General features: G+C 42.2%; 1 protein-coding gene across 1 annotated transcript; it reads left to right on the top strand.

The window, feature by feature from the left end:
- Positions 1-568: 568 nt before the first annotated feature.
- On the top strand, positions 569-18,167 carry eogt (EGF domain-specific O-linked N-acetylglucosamine (GlcNAc) transferase). The gene is made up of 16 exons (XM_069148387.1): positions 569-881; positions 2,458-2,710; positions 3,498-3,598; positions 3,871-3,979; positions 4,221-4,315; positions 4,399-4,503; positions 7,483-7,589; positions 7,921-8,024; positions 8,610-8,702; positions 9,234-9,305; positions 10,095-10,181; positions 15,153-15,221; positions 15,570-15,631; positions 15,808-15,927; positions 16,307-16,409; positions 16,696-18,167. The coding sequence occupies exons 2-16, from the start codon at positions 2,507-2,509 to the stop codon at positions 16,840-16,842; spliced, it is 1,578 nt and encodes a 525-aa protein (XP_069004488.1). The 5' UTR covers positions 569-881; positions 2,458-2,506; the 3' UTR covers positions 16,843-18,167.
- The last annotated feature ends 2,695 nt before the right edge of the window (positions 18,168-20,862 follow it).

The following is a 20,862-nucleotide window of genomic DNA, read 5'->3' as shown; positions in this document are numbered from 1 at the left end:
CTCTGAGCTCCTTGGACAGTTCCTTCGACCTCATGATTCTCATTTGCTCTGACATGCACTGTGAGCTGTAAGGTCTTATATAGACAGGTGTGTGCCTTTCCTAATCAAGTCCAATCAGTTTAATTAAACACAGCTGGACTCCAATGAAGGAGTAGAACCATCTCAAGGAGGATCAGAAGAAATGGACAGCATGTGAGTTAAATATGAGTGTCACAGCAAAGGGTCTGAATACTTATGACCATGTGATATTTCAGTTTTTCTTTTTTAATAAATTTGCGCAAATTTCTACATTTCTGTTTTTTTCTGTCAAGATGGGGTGCTGAGTGTACATTAATGAGAAATAAAATGAACTTTTTTGATTTTAGCAAATGGCTGCAATGAAACAAAGAGTGAAAAAGGTAAAGGGGTCTGAATACTTTCCGTACCCACTGTATATTATTAAAAAAAAAAGATTGTTGATCTGCAGTGTTATTGTACTCGAGAGAATGCGGTGCACAGCGCCACCTTGTGGGAGTTGGTGTACACGACGTACCGGTGTGAGGTTTCCGGTGTTATGGCTACCGCCGGTAACATCATCTCGTCAGTCCCGGGAGAGCAGCCGGCTTTGCGTTCATGGAAACCGGCTCTCATGCAAGCTCATACCGGTCTTATTTAGACAACCATGAATGCAGAGTTTTGTGTGCGTGTGTTGCAAATGTTGCCGGGCGGGGACGTGGACACGTGTTCCCGTCCAGCCGCTGTGTCCCTCACCGTCTTCAGTGGTCGTCCAGGAGTCTTCGCGTTAGCCGCCACAGCCTTCAACACCTCACACATGAGCTAGCTTTCAATTAAGTGGTTTTCGTTTGGAGCTCCCCGACGAGGAGAAAAAAAAAAAAAAGAGAGTAAGTGACGTGTTATTGTGTACCTACCTACCGACCGACCTCCGTCTGGGTGTTTCTCTCCGATGGAAACCAAGTCCCCGCGTGTTTCTGACGGGTTGCGTCGGAAAAGCTTCGTTAAATTAACCAGCTAATTGACGCGGAGCTAGCTAAAAGTTTGATAGGACATAAAATGGAAGTTGTCTCCTGATCTTCTGCAGGACAGAAAGTCAAACGATATACCGTTAGGGGACACGTTTGTTTTGGACTCGTAAAAAAAACAACAACCCTGCCTTTATAATAAATAGTTAAATTAAAACTAACGGTAATAAATTACAGCTGACGTCATTAAGATGCATCGATAAGTCAGCTGGTGTGTTTTCACAGGACGACACGAGTCTTTCATCAGACTTCACAGCTGCAAATAGTGTTCATGTTACAACAATGTCACTCTTACTGTAACTCCCTTTAACTTAACACCACGTGCATGTGCAATTAACTTAAGTGGTGGAAAGTAACTTAAGTGCATTTACTTAACTTCTGGACTTCATCACAATCTCGAGGTACTTGCACTTTAACTGAGTAATACCACTTGATGCTACTTCATAATTTCATTCCACTTATTTTCGGAGGAAAATATGCAGATTTGACACAATGGAAAATATAATACACTTGCAAAAGGCATCACATTATTAAAGCGGTGGTTTCCAACCTTCTCGCCTTCTTACAAAAAGCAGTGTGTCGTGGGGTCACGTTTTAGATGTCGGAGTTGTAAAATAGTGATCTTCCCCTCTGAAGCTCTCACATGGTTTCAATTATATACATGATCAAATAATCCAATATCTCACCCAAAAATGAGAGAGAGAAAAAAAAAAAAAATCCCCAAAACTCTGAAAACTTGATTATAACATGAGCTGGAGACCAAACTAGTGCTTTTACTTTAATACTTTAACTGCATTTTGCTGCTAAGATTTATATTTAAGGAGGATTTTTCATGCGGGACTTTAATTGTAAAGGGTCTGGATACTTCTTTCACCACTGATGAATGGTGATACTTTAACCCTCACAACCCATTGTCCTGAAACCTGCAGCACAAACAGTTTTCTATTTTTTTCCCTCCCTTCCTTTAGATGCAAAATGATTTGGGAGGCTGTGTTTTACAGGACAATGTGGTTATTGCTTTAACAAAGGTCACACTGTAATGTTCAATCATCAGCCGTTGATAGGAGCCTTTGGCTCCAGGCTGGGAAAACACATGCATACTTGAGACTTTTAACAAAATGGCTTTCATCATGGAAATATGGCTATTTTGTAAATACTGGTAGTGCACAGGCCACCTGCATGGGCCACAATTTCACCAGCTACCAGTTCTGATTCACCAATCCAGTCTCAGCTGTGATTGCTCAGACAACAGTCGGAAAAAGGTCTGTAATATTTCCTGCAATGGGACCTTTCCTTATGTGGAGCTCAGATCCGCCTGGACCTGCGCTCCCACACTCTCACTTGTGCCCACATGCTTGTATACTGTGGTTTTCGGCTTTCAACCAAGATTACAGAGTTCAAGTCTGAGTCTGTGTCTCTGTTTCTCCCTTTCTGGCAGAGAGCTGTGGAGAGCCGCAACTATTTCATATGTCTGTGTAATTCTGACTATGCTGCTCTTGGTAGCGCTGGGCATAGTTTTTTCCACCACTGCGGTGACAACTGAGACGGCTGAGAACACAAACCACAAACCACCAGCACCGCTGCTCAACTACAGCAGGATCTCCCTGCCGCCAGAACATGTACCCTACTTCCTCTCCAACAACAAGAGGGTCGCCGAGCAATGCCGCCTGGACCCACTCTGCCCTTTTAAAGTAAGATATGGACCCTTGTCAGTAATAATCAGTGTTCAAATATTTTTTTCTGTGTAGACTGGTAGCATGGTGGTTCCTTTTTTCTTTGCTTTACTGTGAGTGGAAACTATATCAACTTGTTTACTGACTGTCCAGTACCTTGAGATATAGCTTATGACTAAAAACATGAGTTTAAGTTTGGAATGGAGATTTTACTCTGCAGCAGTTTTAAATGATGTCATTACTGTACATGAATGTACTTGTCGGTGGATGCTGCTCTTCTGTTGCTAACAAGACAAAAGTTTGTCTGGGTTCTTTGTCTGTTGGGTCTCACTGATGCTCCTTATCAAGTGTTTTAGTAAAGTTAAGAACGATTGTTGGACCACTTTCTACTAAGTAATGCATTAAGTAATGTATTTCTTGCAAGTAACTGGTAGCTTTCTTGTACCTTTCTTTTAAAAGGTACCAGTTGATTACCTGAACTAGGATTTTGTGCAGTTTAGGCAGGAGTTTACTTTACAGTTGCAATCACAACTGCGGTAACAGATGTTTTTGGATTTTTACTGCAGTATTTAGATATTTTATTGCCCTATGATGCAACTGCATGAGCTTTGCAGCTCATTTAAATTGATAGCGAAGAATGCGTCCCACTGTTTTAACTGTTGCATTGAATGTACATTTTGTTTTGTAGTTTTTGAAGAATTAAAAAAAAAAGTAACGGTAAACTTGTACCACAGCATTATGTAACCTTTTGTTTCTCTCTTGGTTTCACTCTCTCACTCACTATTTAAACTTGTTTTTACAACAGGATGCATTACAGGATCTGTCTGTCTGTTGGGGTTATGAGAAGAACTGTGTTCCAAGGAAACGTTTTAGCTATCCTATCTGCACCAAAGCTGACTCTGGATGGTACTATTCCTCACATCACATTCCTTCATAACACACTTTATGTTCAAACTTTGCCCTTCTCAAAAGTATAACATAGTTTACGTAATTTACTTTTCCATTCTCCTCTGTGCTCTTCATAGTAATGGAACAGTTTAATTGATAGATATTGGATTTAATGATCCCCAGTCTCCATTATTTATCCAAAGTAAAAGTGTGCTCATGTACAGTATGCAGAATTAATGAGCCTTTACGGTCGTAGCTTTGTTGATTTGCCTAAACTTCTGATCTGTCAGGGCTCGTTCACTGGATGCAGCCCAGGAGCTTTTCTGGAAGCAGGCTGATTATGGCTACGTCAAAGAGCGCCTCTCCGAGCTCAAAACACTCTGCAAGGCCAGCAAACTTGTAAGTCTGCTCGTTTCCTTAGTTCCCACGGGCCTCCTGAGTCAACAGGAAGAAACAACAGGTAGAAATTGACTTGGTGTTCCACACAAAAGAACCCACAGACAATGGGCTCAAAATAATTTGCAGTTCAAAAGTAGTAGTATAGAGAGAATATAGTTTAGAAACAGCTCTCGCAGCTTCCAAGGTCCTGAGTTTATTAATATCACTTAAATACGAAATGTTTTATTTTACTTTATTCCAGGGGGACTCGTCATTAAGATGTAGTAGCCACACTAGATTCTGTAAGGCAAAGAATCTTTACCTGGACTTGCGGAAGCCGCGCCGAAGTCATGAGAGGTCAGTGCAATTTGAAGTAAAATGTTCTTAATAATTATACAGACACTGATGAGAGTGCTTTGAAAATTAACAATGTGTTGCAGATACAAAGAGGATTTCCTCCAGACTGGCGAGATCGGTGGACATTGCAGACTGAACAAGCGAGCACTTGCTGCTGAGGGAGAGCACAAGAGCCCCTTGCAATCTTGGTGAGACATGACACATGCATTTATACTTTCAGTTAATGAAGACTTGCTTGTGTTTTTGTTGTGAGTACAGGGGTTATAATCAATTATATAGTATCTTCCCTGACTGGGAAATAAACCCGGGCCACGGCGGTGAGAGCACTGAACCCTAACCACTAAACCACAGGAGAGGTAATGATGGCAATTTGAGTATAGTTTTTTTGTTGCATAATATGCTTCCATAGTTTTCATATTCAAGGTTTATGCACTCTAATAATTAGAAAATTGTGCAATTATGATCTTATGTAAAATCACTGCTAACAGAGCAATCTGCATGTATGCCCCTGTTGAGTACGCCTCGCACGGGTCACCATAATGTTGGGAAAACTTGCACCATTTATATGTTGAGCGAATGTTTGGGGGAGATGATGTGCTATTGGAAAAAACCCTTTTCTGCCGCTAACCCGGTTCAAGAAGCGTCAGCCTTTGACTATGTGGCTATGAGGGAGGTTGGCATTCACCAAATGCCCCCTGGTGCCCTCCCATCTACATCCAACTCAGAGGTTGAACTATATCTTCCTGTGGTTCCGCCCTGCCTGCCAAGGCTGACCGTATACAGTCCTCCATGACTGTAAGTCAGTTGCAACATCAGTAAGGGTGATGAATGCCTTCAACCTACTTTTGGCTTATCAGGCTGTGCGTCAAGAGCAGATGACTACCTTACCATCCACTGAGCTGTGGAAAGAAATCTGCGTCGTCACTGACCACTGCCTCCACCTCACCTGGTGCGCTGTCCAGTCGGCAAGGAGAGCTATGTCAACTATAATCACCCAAGAACGGATGCGATGTCTCAACCTGTCAGACCTGTCTGACAAGCCAAAGCGTGACATCCTGGATGAGAGTGTGGACCCAGATGGGTTGTTTGGTCCTGCCATTGCAACCATGCAAAAAAGCTCTGAGGAGAAAAAGAAAGAGGGGGAAGCCCTGCAGCTCTGTCTTCCAAGGAAGATACAGGTCACTCCTGCTCCTCATCGGACCTTTACTCAGGCCGTCACTCTGCAAGCTGGGGGCATGTCTTTTAAGACCCCCAGAAGTCCAGCCACGCCACGCAACCCCCAGCACAAGCTCAGCCCAGGCTACCAAATAAGGGACCCTGGCAAAAGAAATCCTTTGCCATGGCAGCGGCCCAGGGTGCGCCTCCGTTCCCGACTTCCTCCTGAGGAGCCAGGAGAAAGAAGCCGGCCTGACACCTCACTGAGGTCAAGCTCCAGTTCCACAGCTCTGTTCCTGAACCTGTTCCACGGTGTGCCCTCCACATGGTGTGCAGGGCCCAAGTTGGCGCCTACAGTTCACTGCCCTACAGAGAGGAAGCGAGATTGTTCACCAGCGATAGCCGTTCACATGCTCCCTTTATGCATGACAAGCACTCCCACTTGTTCAAAAACTATAAAACTGTCCCCACTGCAACCAGGCATATTGCCAAGGGCACTGTTGAAAACAAAAAAATATACACCGTTGAAAAATAATGTGAAAATAACACCCTTTGCATAGCCACTTTCTGTGGTGGCAGGCCACATGAGTGCCTCACCGGTGCAGGCCTGTCACACACACACACACGGTCCCCTGCAGTATGGCACACCGCAACACCACAAGGGTGCGCCAGCACAACTCTGGTGGCAGGGGCTGTCGGGACAGCACCTTTTTTGCGAAGAGAGAGAGAGAGGGAGAGAGAGCTGGCAAATGTGTGGGGCATCAGCTTGGGTGTTTGCGACAATAGACGGGATACAGACTTGAATTTGCTGTTGCCCCGCCCCATTTCAAGGACATTTTTTTTCTCCAGGAAGAGATCTTGTCGCTGTTAAAGGTGGCGATGCGAGTTGTGCCTCTGGAGCACAGCCAATGCGGCTTCTACTCGAGGTACTTTCTTGTTCCAAACAAAAGGGGCTTATGGCGCCGTTCAATCCTCGACCTACGAGCTGTGAGCAGACATCTCAGGTCATACAAGTTCAGAATGATAACACGCGCTGCTCTGCTGCACTTTGTGCGGCCCGGCGACTGGTTTACCTCAGTCGATCTGAAGCACATTTTCACATACCAATATGTGCTCCTCGCAGGAAGGTGCTGAGATTTGCCTTCCAGGGCACAATCTACGAGTATGTGGTCCTGCCGTTCGGGCTCTCCTTAAGCCCTGGTGTGTTTGTCAAGTATACAGAGGCCGCTATTGCAGGAAGCAGAGCATACGCATAGCCACGTACATAGATGACTGGCTTCTGGCTGCAGTGTCTCACCAGACAGCGCTGGAGCACACAAGGTTGCAATTGCAGCACCTAGAGAGCTCAGTGTTCAAAGTGAAGCAGAACAAGAGTGTGCTGACTCCCAATCAGAAGATCTCTTACATTGGCCTAACTCTGGACTCAATCTCCTTCAGAACCTGTCTATCAGCAGAGAGGGTGAAGGGTGCCTGGCCCTCTTCCGCAGGGGGAGTGGTTACCCTTCAAGACATAACTCTATCTGCCCTGGAGCTTATGGCAGTATCCCTGGCACTGAGGCACTTTCTTCCCTTCATAAAGAGTCATCACGTGCTGGTGAGATCAGACAACACAACTGTGGTGGCGTACATCAACCGACGGGGCGGACTGCGGTCCCCTCACTTGCACATACTAGCTCACAGACTGACTTTGTGGAGCAGCATGTATCTCCTGTCACTGAGAGCCACTCGTGTCCCAGAGGTACAGAACCGTGGTGCCGACTCGCTCTCAAGTGGGAATCCTCTATATGCAGAATGGAAACGCTATCGGGAGGTGACCAATCTAATCGCACGCTATGGTCGCCCCAGTGTGGACTAGAATAATCTAAAAGTCCTTAGACCTGTCTGCAACGTTGACAGAAAATAATAGAAAAGGTTGTGTTGAGCCTGTTATTTGCATGATGCATTTGCACCTTTTACCATAAGTGTATCATTGTTACAGTTGTATGTACAATATTACATTTATGTTGTTGTAGGTATGCTGAGCTCGAGACATACATGGAACTGGACTTTCATCCCATAGAGGATGGACACTGTGACATCATAATCGAAAAACCCACTGTTTTTATGAAACTCGATGCTGGTAAGTAACAAAAATGTACTTGACTAATACAACTTAAAGAGAAACAATACCTTTGCTCTTTTGTACATTTGTGCACATTCAGTTGAACTGAGACTAGACACTGGATGAAGCTCTGTGTACAGTCAATTTATGTTTAAAATTTGTAAAAGCAATTATTCCACTGAAACTGGTGCTTTCTCATAACCTTGTTGGAATATTGCAGTAATATTTTGAGAGTCCACAGTTTTTTTCTTCTTCTAGTTAGCCGGCCGGAAACAGACAGATGTTCACAATTCACACATTTTCCTTTTTCAGGCATAAAGGCAAAAATGTGTTGTTTTTGTTGTAACAGGGGTGAACATGTACCACCATTTCTGTGACTTTGTCAACCTCTACATCTCCCAACACATTAACAACTCCTTCGGAACCGATATAAACATCATCATGTGGGACACGGTGGGTACCTGATGCATTCCACCACAGTTTCAGGGGAATGGAGGGTGTCATGTATGTATGTATGTATTTTCTTATTCGTTGAATCTATTTAAAGGTAACCAGCGCGTACTGCACAGTGCTATCACCGCAACTAGAAATTACAACAATGGATAAACAACATTTAATTTGCTGCACTTTATACCACCCTGAGACACTGAAGCAAAATAAAAGATAAATGTTTTCGATGGTCATGTCACACTTCCATGTATCTGTCAAAATACAATTTACGGCAAGATTTTCCAAGTGTGTTTTGTCAAGTGAAGTGGAGTGCCTGTTCTCTAGATTTGGATAAAACAGAAAGGGAGAAAGACAACAGTGACCTTTTATCACAAATTGCACAGTGCTGCAGGCTGTCCGGTATTAGTGTGATAATAGATTTTGTATGAACCCAAAACTTCAGAGAAATACAACCAGCTGAGTTTATGGAGAGATGACTGATTCTGGCAGTGCAAAAGCCATAATGTAGTTAATGGAAATTGTATTGCTTTGTTTTTCATTTTTATTGTGACATTAATTGAACAAACATTTGTTCCCCTTTTTTCCAAGAGTCTTTATAGTTATGGAGATCTGTTCAGTGAAACATGGAGGGCCTTCTCAGAGTATGACATCATCCACCTGAAGACATTTGACTCGAACAGAGTAGGTATAATCTCACCTCTGGGTGGTCGTTATATGCTCCTTTGCTCGAATGCTGTTGACTGAAGTTTATTTAAATGTTGATATAGACCCCGAGTGCTGGGTCAGTTTCCTCTCGCATACAGAAAATATTGTTTGGTGTGTCCCCAAGCACAACAATGGTTTTTAAGTGAGAAACTGTGAAGAAAATATAACCAGACACAGCTAGAGATGAGAAATTAGGACCTCCCACATATACTTAAGTGTAATCGATTTGAAATTCAGTGAAAGTGAAGGACTATCAAAGTACTTGAGTGATCTCTGAAAGTAACTCCACAGCAATGGGTTGTTTTTATAATTATTTGTTGCCTAAATGGGAATTTACACCCAAAACCTCATGTTTTTGAAAGCACTCAAAAATCTCAATTAAGTGCGTATACATGTTCATGTACTGGATGTACCACATCATGACGTACAGTCATTCCTGTGCTGTACTGTGCGTTAGCTTCATTCATTTGATGTATTTATCTATTCACACTTTTCCCTTTTCCACAGGTGTGTTTCAAAGATGCTTTCTTCTCCCTTCTCCCGAGAATGAGATACGGCCTATTTTACAACACACCGCTCGTGAGTTACCCGTCATGTGTGTCTGTGTTTGTATGTATGGTATGTAATGTGTGTAGATAATGTATATCACATTTGAATTTGCTTTTAGAAAATTGTAGTGCCTCACACTTTTCAAACTGATTCGTTTGTGTTTTGATATATATGTTTTTATTGCAAGTTCTGTGGTAAAAATTTTTTGGATCATTCCTCACCAAAAGCACAATGATATCCGGTTTAGTCATAAACATGCAGTTCGGGCTAAATATTTATGTGATATATTCAAAATCTCAGCAAGTGCTTATGTTATTTAAATGATAATTTTCAAGGAGATTACTATAAAGATGATACCATGTAAATATGTGTTGTCGTGTGGCTCCAGCCTTGAGGTGTGATATATTGATAGGCCAGCCTCAAGCTGGTGCTTTTGATTGCCTGTTCAGCACGTCATGTTTATATTCATGTACTCACATTTACAGCTGCAGCCACAAGTGTATATGTTCTCCAGGACTTATGAAATGTTGCATATGAAATTCATTCCAAGGAGATTAGGAAGGAAATATGTTTACAATTGTCAGAGTCCCAGTATGTTGAGAGATTTCTTTCCCCTCAGTCCAATGCAGTAGTGCACCAGTGTTGCCAGATTCAATTAGACTTCAATTCATTTCAAATCACAAAGCAGATTTCCTAAAAATATAATAGCTTTTTGCATGAGTGTATACACATTTTGATTAAAAAATTTTTATTGAACAGATCAAAAATAAATTGCATATGTGATTGAAATGGATCCTTTATGTGGTGTGTTGATGGCAGATCTCAGATTGCTACAGTGAAGGGATGTTTAGGGCATTCTCTCAACATGTCCTCCATCGGCTCAACATCCCGCAAGGCAAGCCAAAGGTAGGAAGCACCTCTTTTAGGGGTCACATCAGTTACTTTTGTATTATTTCAGTCAGGACAGTTGGATTTGACCTTTTATTAAAGACGTCCATACATTTTTGTTTGGCGGTGACTCTGCAGGAGTGATGCTCTAAAACAGTCTGAGTAAGCATGACAAAGACCAATTCTGAGATCACAAAACCCCCCAGGCAGCCTGAAATTCACAACTTTGAATGAAATTCACAACTTTTAAATGAATGGACACAATAAACAGAGAAACATTTGTGAATGAGGGAGGAGGCCGGGGAGGTGAAGGAGATTTGTGGCATGCAGAGCATGGAGCAGGCGGAATGAATGAGTGTACAGATTTAAAGTGCACTAATTGGGAGGGGCGGACTGAAGGCTTTGTGTGATTGGACGGGAAAGGGGCCCATGACAGATACGTGCCTGCCTAAGTACCGCAAAGGTAGGGTAGGTAGGTAGGTAGTTACTTTATTAATCCCCAAGGGGAAATTTTTTTCGCTACAGCAGCATACAGGAAGCAATAAGATAATAATAGAATAATAAAAAGCAATAAAATAGCAGTAAAAAAATATTAAATATAAAATGCACAGTATATACAGTACAGTATATATATTATATACAAACAACCAAGAAACAGACAACAGTGTTGTTGTTGTGTGATGGATTTTGCCAGAGGTGAGTTATTGTACAGACTTATTGCGGTCGGCAGGAATGATCTCCTGTGTCTGTCCTTGTGACAGCGGAGCTGGAGGAGTCTTTTGGAGAAAGTGCTCCGCTGTCCCTGCAGCAGGTGGTGGAGAGGGTGGACAGGATTATCCAATATGGACAATAGTTTGTTCAGCATCCTCCTCTCCACCACCTTTTCCAGGCTGTCAAGTTTGTAGCCGATGATGGAGCCGGCCTTCTTAACCAGTTTGTTACGTCTGTTGGTGTCGCCGCTCCAAAGCTCCCTAATCCTGTTTATATGGGATGGAGTCAAACTCATGAACACTTTTATAATCCATTATAGTTAAACAGAGGAGTAAAGATGGTAGCAGAAGCTCTCTGAAAGATTAAAATGAAGGTTTTTTTTTTCCAGATAATGTCAAGAGTGGTAATGATTCATTTCAGGGATCATTTTTAAAGGATTTTGGTGTGAAGAAAGCATCTGGATGAGCATCTTTTTTATTTATTATTATTTTACTTTATTAATCCCCGAGGGGAAATTTCTTCGCTACAGCAGGGGGGCTCTCAGGGGGGAGCTGCTGCAACAGGCTGCCACTAGCACGGCGCCAGGTAACCTGACCTGAGGTGCATGTTTTTGGATGATGGGAGGAAGCCGGAGAACATGCAAACGCCGCACAGAAAGGCCCAGGACCGGGTTCGAACCCGGAACCTTTTTGCTGTGAGGCGACAATGCTAACCACTGCACCACCGTGCCGCCCAATGGTGTTGGTGTTGTCGTTGTAACCAGCTTTCCTTTTTGCAGTAACATTACAACCATACAACATTAATATTGCTCATAAACAATGTGAATATGGATTTAATTGTGACATATATAGGTTTCTTGCACACAGTTCATACCACTACTGAAACTAGCCAGGTATATATTTTTTCTGCCAATTAGCTTGTACGTAGTCACTTTTTGCATGAAGAATAAAATCATCATTCTGTTTCCAAGAACAGAACCTGGGTTGTGGTGGTGAGGGCAGCAAATGGAAACCACTGGATGTGTAGTAGTCACAGTACAATGACATGCTCAGTGTCTCCTCTGCATGTGTTGGAGTGCATGTTTGATTCACTATATATTCTGTCGTCGACCTACTGTATAACTGTTCAGTGGAAGCTACTGGATGAGTAGAGGAGGTGGAGAACAATGAAAGAGAAAGAAAAGGAAGACAAATAATTACATTCTGTCCAATGCATACATGAGTAAACTCTGTCAGCCTAAATAGGACTAAGTTATAGGATTAAGAATTAATTAATTTTATAAATAAGTTGTTGAATTCTGCTTATTGTCATATGTTGGGACTGGTACTTTGAGACATATACTATATTGATATACATTTTAATCCGGAGCAAGATATGGTACATTAAAAGCCAAGGTGCCATGACATGTCATGACATGTTAAACCAATAATAGTTCAAAAATAATATTTACCTTTATTTTACTATTTTGATGAAGTTGCTTTTCTCTTTTCTGTGCTTAGAGTGATGCACTTGTATCACTACACAATGTTGCATATTTGTTTATTCAGTGTCTTTTTAATGCATGTACCCAAATAGCAGGGGTGAAAGGAACAGGTTGCACAGAGTAATAACAGGACTTCAACAAACAAATCAAGGCTGTGAGTTGTTCACTGTGATAGATAACGTATCTCAGAATTCAAGGGTCGGCAAGTTGATTGTGGTAGTGCTTTTATGAACGAAAAACACTGGCTGTCAGACAGGGAAGAAATTATAGCACTATAAATTATAGGACTAGGAAATTGTGTATCCACTTTCTGTTTTAAACATGTAAAACTACCAGTATGTAATATGTTCATCAATGAGTGCCGGCACTGCTGCTACGTACATAGAAATTCGATGCTATTTCAGACAGAGGGTGGTTTAAGTGCTGTCACGCCTTCCCGATTGTCTCTCTCACTATCCTGAATATCCTGAACTATGGCCCATAGTGAGCTGGGATAGGCTCCAGCCCCCCCGTGACCCTGCTCAGGATAAAGCAGGTATATAGTGGTGTGAAAAAGTGTTTGCCCTTCCTGATTTCCAATTTTTTTGCATGTCTGTCACACTTAAATGTTTCAGATCATCAAACAAATTTAAATATTAGTCAAAGATAACACAAGTAAACACAAAATGCAGTTTTTAAATGAAGGTTTTTATTATTAAGGGAGAAAAAAAAAATCCAGACCCACATTTGTGACAAACATGCAAAAAAATAATAAATCAGGACAGGGCAAACACTTTTTCACACCACTGTAGATAATGGACGGACGGACGGACTGACGGACTGACGGACTGACTGACTATCCATCCTGAATTTGAATCCTGGTCAGGGAAAACTTAATATACATATGAAATGAGTCGTTTAATGTTACTCATGTCTGTGGACTCGTCAAGTAGTAAGGAAAACACAGGATTTTTTGTCAATATGCACAAGAGTACTTGCAATAACTTGATGCATTTCTGACGGACTTTTCCCATTAACATTAACATTCCCTTTTCCATAACTTGATGTGTCTGTTTTCTGCTTTTTGAAAGAAGGACACTCCATATCTGTTGTGAATTTAATCAGATGACCAAATTTGAAATAGTTTTCTGCTATAAAGTAGGTAGTTTTGAGAAGCCCCTTCATCTCCTCCTGAGCAACTTCGATAGCATCTCAATCATTGCTGAACCTGCCTCACGGTTCTTTTTCAGGGCTGCTGTATGATAAACGCCATCTGAGTGGCAACTTTGTAACATCGGCTGGTGCGTACGTGCGTGCCACAAATACTGCAACAGCAGAGGGTGCTCTTAGCCTTGTAGGGAGGGATACACAGCAGGCCAAGTACAGGTTGGAAGTGGGTCCGTCTCACACAGCTTTCCGGACAGTCACCCCTCATTCTGTACTTTTTAGTAGCTGAATTTAGCGGAACCTAATGGGACATCGCTGTAGATGTGTGCGGGAATTGATTAAGTTGTGCGCTATACCTGCAATCCCCGCAGCGAAATGCAGGCCCTGTTGGGTATATGTCAACAACTTTGTGCACCTAAGTTTTAAGGACTGATTTAATGATGGTTTCAGAAGAAAAAAAAGAGGAAAAAAAGGTTTTCTGAAGCTGAAACATAGAAACTTTTAATGCGTTATACTGATGAACCATTTTTAAGCAGAGATCAAGTTGTGTGAGCAATAAAAACAACCGTGTGCGATAGATAGCTATGACTCACTACTTTCAGATTTCACTGCAGAGGATCTTATTACTGCGATAACTCAGGAAAAGATAAACCACCACCACCACTGATATACGACTTACTGAAAAAGTACATGCACAAGTACTGTATGTGCATGTACACTTATACTGCCCTGACCATGCACTCTCCGCCTGATTCATCTCCTTCATCTACAATTCCTCACAGATGCTTTATGGTCCCAGGTCTAAAGTGACTGACTGTATCTTTATGACCAGCAAAGCCCGTTAACTTCTTCGTATCTGTGGAGCAGCTCATTGGGTATTCATATCCTGCACTGAAAATATGCAAAGAGGCTTTTCAGCGAGTCAGGAGTGCTGGCGATAGCAGGGCAGCGACTGAATGAGAGGTCTTCTCGGCCCTGACCCTTTCCCCAGCTCCTCCTTTCATCCCTAGATTAATGGCATCAGCCAGAAACTCACGCTATTGCTCTCCTTTATTGTGTCCTATTCATTAGACTCCACCATCCCTCACATACTATCTCCCCTCATCATAATTTGCTCTAGTCTGGTCTTGCTCAGAATGGCATCTTTTTCAATACTTTTTGACATATTTTATGAAGTACAAGTGGAGAACTTAAGTTTGTACTGAATGCGTACATCCTCATTACTTCAACTAAGGTGGTGTAGTTTGGTTATTTGTGTGTAGAAGATTGCACAGTTACCGTGATAGTTACCGTCATTACTTTGATTTAAGGGAAGATGTGATCCTTGTTGTTTAATCCCAATTGTTACAAATGTTGACACTTCAAAACAGTCCCAATTCTCTTTATAAACACAAGGTGGCAGTAGAAGACTGTAGGAAAGAAAGTCTCTGTACTGACTGTATAAACTAATAATAGGACATCAGAAAAGATGTCTTATTAAAGATGACTTTTAATGGTATTTTAGACACTTAGTCCTATCCACTGTGTTCTATGGAAGAAGCATTTGATGCTGAACTCTTTAATTCATTTTGAATGAGTACCATGTTTTCCTTGCCACCTATCTTTTCTGTCCTTGGCTGATTGATTATTGGGTGCATTGCTGTTTTCAGGAGGGGCGTGTTCGTGTTACCCTGCTTGCACGCACCACAGAATACAGAAGAATACTAAACCAAGTGGAGGTGAGTTCAGCACCACCCTGCTTCTCTCCCTCTGTCTCTTCCTTCCTTGTTCTTCATTCTTCATGCTGTTCTCTGCCACCTGTCCCTTTTTTCCTTTCTTCTCTGTCTTTCTCTTTCCCTCTTTTTACTTCTTTCTCTTTCTTTACTTAATACAACGCTCCCACTACCTCAGCCCCACCTCCTCCTCCTTCCGCCATTGATTTACTGTCCACCCCTTTTAAGTGCCTATTTAAAATCTTATTTGCTATAAACAGTACGAGTAAAAAAGGCTTGTGATTTATATTGTCACTGCCCATATTTGTTTGCTCTCTCATTGATCACAGATTTGTCCCTCTGTTGTTGTTACAGCTGTTAAATGCCCTCAAGACTGTGCCTTTACTGGAGGTCAGTGTGGTAGACTACAAATACAAGTGAGTAAAAGAGTACTTACCACATAACAGCAGCCGCTATTCAGTGCTGCCAAGCATCGGGATGTAAGGCTTCTCTGCGAGAATAAGAAATGTTTAGCTGTTTACACTATTTTCCAATAGTGACAGTGTTTACACAATGAAGAGGGCTGATGTGTGACTTCCTGTCTGTCGTTCAGGGATGTTCCCTTCCTGGAGCAGTTGAGGATCACCCACAACTCTGACATCTTTATAGGCATGCACGGGGCTGGTCTCACACACCTCCTCTTCCTCCCTGACTGGGCTGTCATCTTTGAGCTGTGAGTGACACTATTTTGTCTGAGTGTGTATGAGTGTGTCTCAGAGCAATGGGTTTGGCAGAGTGCTCGGTCCAAAGTACCCCTCAGCCACTCGCTGAATGACTGTGAAATAGTGCCTAATTAACCAGGCGTTCACCACACCTGGCAATCCAGGGGATGCGTGCACGTGCGCGTGCACGTGAGTGAGCCCTTGTAAGAGAGTTTTGTGAGGATTCTGGTGAATGACAGATGGAGAGAGAGAAAGAGAGAGAGGGAGAGACAGAGAGAGACACAGAGAGAGAGAGAGACAGAGAGAGAGAAACAAATACAGCAAGAACGAGGGAAAGAGAGGCAGACCAAGGAGAGAAAGAGATAAAGTGTCTGCATCTGTCCCTCCCAGATATAACTGTCAGGATGAGAGCTGCTATCGAGATTTGGCTCGGCTGCGGGGCATTCGATACGTGACTTGGCAGAAAATGGACAAAGTGCTCCCACAGGACAAGGTAGGGGAAACTCCCGTACAAGCCATTAGCTCCCTAGTACCTCAACGGGAGCTTTCTCAATTCATCTCACCTACCCCACTTAAAGACACTCTTACACTTATATAATTATAGTAATATGTGAAGTAGAACAAATGTACAGACTTAATTTCTCATTTATATTATTTCTCTTTCATCTACCTGCAACAACCTGTCAACACCAACTCACACGACTGTGCTTTTATGTTGTGTTTCTCCCATGCTTGTAAGTCTTTACATTGAATTCATTTTCTCTAATTGCTTTTCTCAGGGTCACCATCCCACCCTCGGGGACCATCCAAAGTTTACCAACTACTCCTTTGATGTGGGGGAGTTCATGCGTCTTGTGCTCGAGGCAGCCAGTTATGTCACGCGCCACCCTAAATGGCAGCATCATGTCCTTCATGATGAACTCTAGAGTCTCTGTGAGTGGAGGGGGTGACACAGACTGAAGAACTTTTAATCTGACACTGCCTCGTCATGTGATGAGAAAGAGCTCCTCACACTGGCGGAGTCATTTTTAAGGAATATTGAAGTTGCCTCATTTACCGGTGAATGTCTTGTCAATGCGATGGGTTATTTGTCACTTCCTGTCCAGTACTTTGATAGGTCCGGGTAAGTGAAAGCAGTGTGGCTGTCCTCGAGTTTGAATGGCTTTCACTAGCTCTATTAGTGTCAAATCAGTTAAAAGACGAGGCGCGAGCAGTCGAAGCATCTGGAGAGATATAAGATGTGTCCTATGTTTCTTCATTACCTCCATGGCATCTACTTCATTCCGCGTCGACAAACTTAGCAAATGAGCAGCTGTTCCGGTGTTGCTTCACATGCGACATCTTGTCCCATTTGATCAGTGTCACTTTGATGCGAGTCTCCTCACAGTTGTTGACAATCACACCAGCGTTTCAGAGCACATCCACCATAAACCAGTTCACTATGATCATGCAGTATTCACACATATAGTTTCAGACATTTTAAGTTGGTGTTACATATTGGAATCGTGGTTTTAAGTCACGCTCGTCACAAACACTCCTTACTCTTAAAAAGAGAAGAGATGGTATGTGAGGCACCCATCCTGACAAGAGGGATTTGCTTTTATATCAGTATTTATGTCCGTAGGTGTTCAAATACAGTAATACTTTTAAGCACATTAATAGTAACTACTTTAAAGCATACATTTAAGTATATGTGAGCAAAATTCAACAGTCCAAATATTGTGCTAATGTTGTTTCTTTTGATAGCCAAATATCCAAAATATTGAAATGTCTTTTTAACTCAACCTTTTGGTGCTGCAGCTTTATTTAAGTTTACATGGTTTTCTTTTGTATTTGGAACATTTATTATTTAAACCTGCATTGTGTTAGTTTAATGGAATACCTTATGATACGGATGCTGGTTTTGATATCAAGTCCTTGGCATTTTAGGAAATGTCTGTATGGTCAATTGACGAGGGTGCTGTTGTTATCAGTTACCTTTCCTAATGCCTTTTGAAATCTGTCAGTTGTTTTACACTAAATTTGTCTGAAAGGAAATGAGCACAGTTTGCATGCAGGCTGATGCAATGCACAGGAGTATTTTCAGCAGTCAGAAGATCATTTTCGTATTTCTTGGCTTCTCTGTGAGCTTAATGTTTTATTTATCAATGAACTCATGTTGGACTGAGTCAGACCTTTTTGGTCAGGGCTTCGCTAGACTTGTAGGCAATTTCATATTCAAGAGCTGTGTAATATTTTGAAATAAATAATTCCAAAAAATGCTGAAGCATGTCTTCCTGTCTTTGCAGGCCACATTAGGCAACAGAGATTTAATTCATCTTAATTTAATCAATCATCTTTTGAAGTCTGACCTTAGGGGGGAAAAACTGAAGCCTCTGTCTTGCCAGTTCTTGCTGATGCCAGACAGCTCTTTGCTGTGGGTTTCATTATTTTAGTGAGTTCAGGTCTAAGGAGGGAAAGGGCTCTTTGCAAAAGGGCACTTGTTCAGTTTTTACTGTCACTATAATAAATCTGAATGACCTCAAAAAAACTACTCGATTTAACAGTGACGCATCTAAACCACATGGGGGCAGTACAACACCACACATGAGACCAAATCTTCCTCCTGCGCTGCGATCGTCCCTGACAGACTTGGTGTAATGTTGTAGACTGTAAGAATAATTTATTCACAAATATACCCAATGGGCCACGAGAAGAAAATGTTTGTTAGAAAGCGTTTGCTCCAATATCAAAAGTTTGGTGTCAGCAGTCGTGCTCCCGTGTGCTCTTTGCGGATGTTGTGTCTGAACTTTCTGAGTATTGACAGACACCGGGCCTGTCTGGGATGGACACTATTTATGGCCCTGCTCGGGTTACTGCCAGTGACCTCGTAAAGAAATGAAGAATCTCTATGCAGGGGTGGATCAAAAGCAGAGGAACCAAGATGTCTGTTCTCATTAACCTTCGTGGCCGCTCCGAATCGATGACCAAGTCATGTTTTAGCACAGGCTGCTTGGGTGTATCCAAAATGGAACATTGGAGTGCAAGAAAAGACGGGAAAGGTGCGAAATACATGCGATCACCCAAACCAATTTTTGACCAAAAGTATGAAGCATAAATAAAACCGTCTAAATGTATCTAAAACCTCCCGTGTGTAGTAGTTCTGTGCGCACACTTGCTTCCACTGGGTGCCAGAGCGCAGCGTCCTCCTGTGTAATTAGAGGTGTTGTAGGCACTTTATTTTACTAATCATTAACAAAAGTCCGCACATTTTCTTCTCAAGGCCTCGGTTCGGGGTCCTGTGGAAGTTCCCAATTCACAGTTCTTCAACAGTGTCGCTTGAGTTTTGTCACGTGCTAAGGCATCCTTGATACTGACGAACGGCTTTGGAGCGTCAGGACATGATTCCAATCAAAGTCTGAGGTTTAATCACTGAGAGTGGAAGCTGTGAGCAAAACCATTAGATCACATCTGAGCTGTCATTCACTTAATTTGCCAGTGTGAGATTATCTGAGTGTTGGCTATTTGAGATTTGACGATTTCTCTGAAACTGGCTTGATTTCTAACACTAAATTGATCATTTCTCTTTACAGCATGATCATTATCATAATCTAATTTATCTCAAACATTTCTCACCGCTGAACTCAGACAAATCAATTACAATCCGCTCATTTTACCTTAGCCACTTTTCCAGGCGTCCCCACACCATAAAACCCCTGCCTTTTAGGGGGATTAATGCCGGAATATCGATCTAGGTGGAAGAAATATTCCTCAAGTTATGAACAGATATTTCCCTAATGTTTTCTCCCCTGGGAGACTGTTACTGGGGGAATAATTTCAGATGAGATCCTATAACCCAGTTCTCTGTTACATGACACGCCAAGAGGCCTTCATCCTCTTCCTTTTCCACAATACCGCAATATATTAGGACGATTCTGCAACCTTTAACATGCCATTTCTGCTTAGATGCAAACACTGAAAGGATAGTGAAACATTTTAAGAAAACTAATGGCTCTGTAAAAATGCCTCTGTAATGGAGGTTTGAGGCAAGTAAATTTAATTTCACACCGTTCAACGGTGTCCAGAAAAGTGTTTACGTCACAGCGGTTTCCTGTGATACTATCTGGCCCCTGAAAGAAGGATAGATGAGATAAATGCAATGAGCTGTTGCATCCATTAGCTGCCTCCCTTTAAGATAAAAGGCCTCCGATCCCCATGGGACACGGGTTCAGTAGTGTATAGCCTTCAACGCCCTGCCGGTGCAGACAGGATTTATAGTATATTTTATTAACTTTGTGGTGTTTGTTTTTGTCCTTACTTTTGGTTTACACGGTTAAACCACTTTAGTCTATTTAGTCCTCAAACTGCATTAGCAGCTTTACAGCAAAGTAAAGAAAAGCCCAGTGACAGGGCAGGACGGAGCTCTGCAGCTGCCTCAATTTCTATGCAGCGCGTCTATTGTGCTGAAACAGAGATATTTATTACGCTTTAACGTTTTTATCTGGATCTTACAACTAAAGGGCTGCATGTACCTCACTCCTGGCAAACCTACATCAATGTCGAATCTGTTCCCAGTTCAAAGCCAGACAGATCGATTTGTAATAGATTCAAGCAAAGATTAATCGGCTGGAAACAACATGCTGCACTTGCTCGCTCTCTGTGCACAGGTGGCAAAAATGGTCCGAAGGTGTTTAAGGGCAGATTACTCCCCGTTGTGGTTCCTAAATATTATTATATTGCATCTATATCTTTCTTTGCTTTGTTAAGTTAAAGACACTTTACTCCCAACGAAAGTGCCTCCACTGACACGGTCCATTGTATGGCCCAATGCAGGCAACAAGTAAACAAGGAAGACATATCAATGTATCAGATACCCCTCACCCTGGGTCGTTAGCAGACATCGACCTCCCCTAAATCTTAACGACTGCAAATACAGCGCAAAGCAATCAATCGCCATCAACACACTA

The sequence above is a fragment of the Embiotoca jacksoni genome, unplaced genomic scaffold (genome assembly GCF_022577435.1).
Source record: "Embiotoca jacksoni isolate LCO1_2020_lvr unplaced genomic scaffold, fEmbJac1.0.p SCAF_1, whole genome shotgun sequence".
NCBI lineage: Eukaryota > Metazoa > Chordata > Actinopteri > Embiotocidae > Embiotoca > Embiotoca jacksoni.
The sequence above is the reverse complement of the archived record's forward strand: the minus strand, read 5'-3'. Positions and strand labels throughout refer to the sequence as shown.

What these genes read in the sequence shown, in the direction of transcription:
- eogt (XM_069148387.1), top strand. Translation starts at nt 2,507, where the DNA reads ATGCTGCTCTTGGTAGCGCTGGGCATAGTTTTTTCCACCACTGCGGTG. An exon ending in GTGGTAGACTACAAATACAA is followed by an intron (nt 15,632 to 15,807) that starts GTGAGTAAAAGA and finishes TCTGTCGTTCAG; the next exon opens with GGATGTTCCCTTCCTGGAGC. An exon ending in TGGGCTGTCATCTTTGAGCT is followed by an intron (nt 15,928 to 16,306) that starts GTGAGTGACACT and finishes TGTCCCTCCCAG; the next exon opens with ATATAACTGTCAGGATGAGA.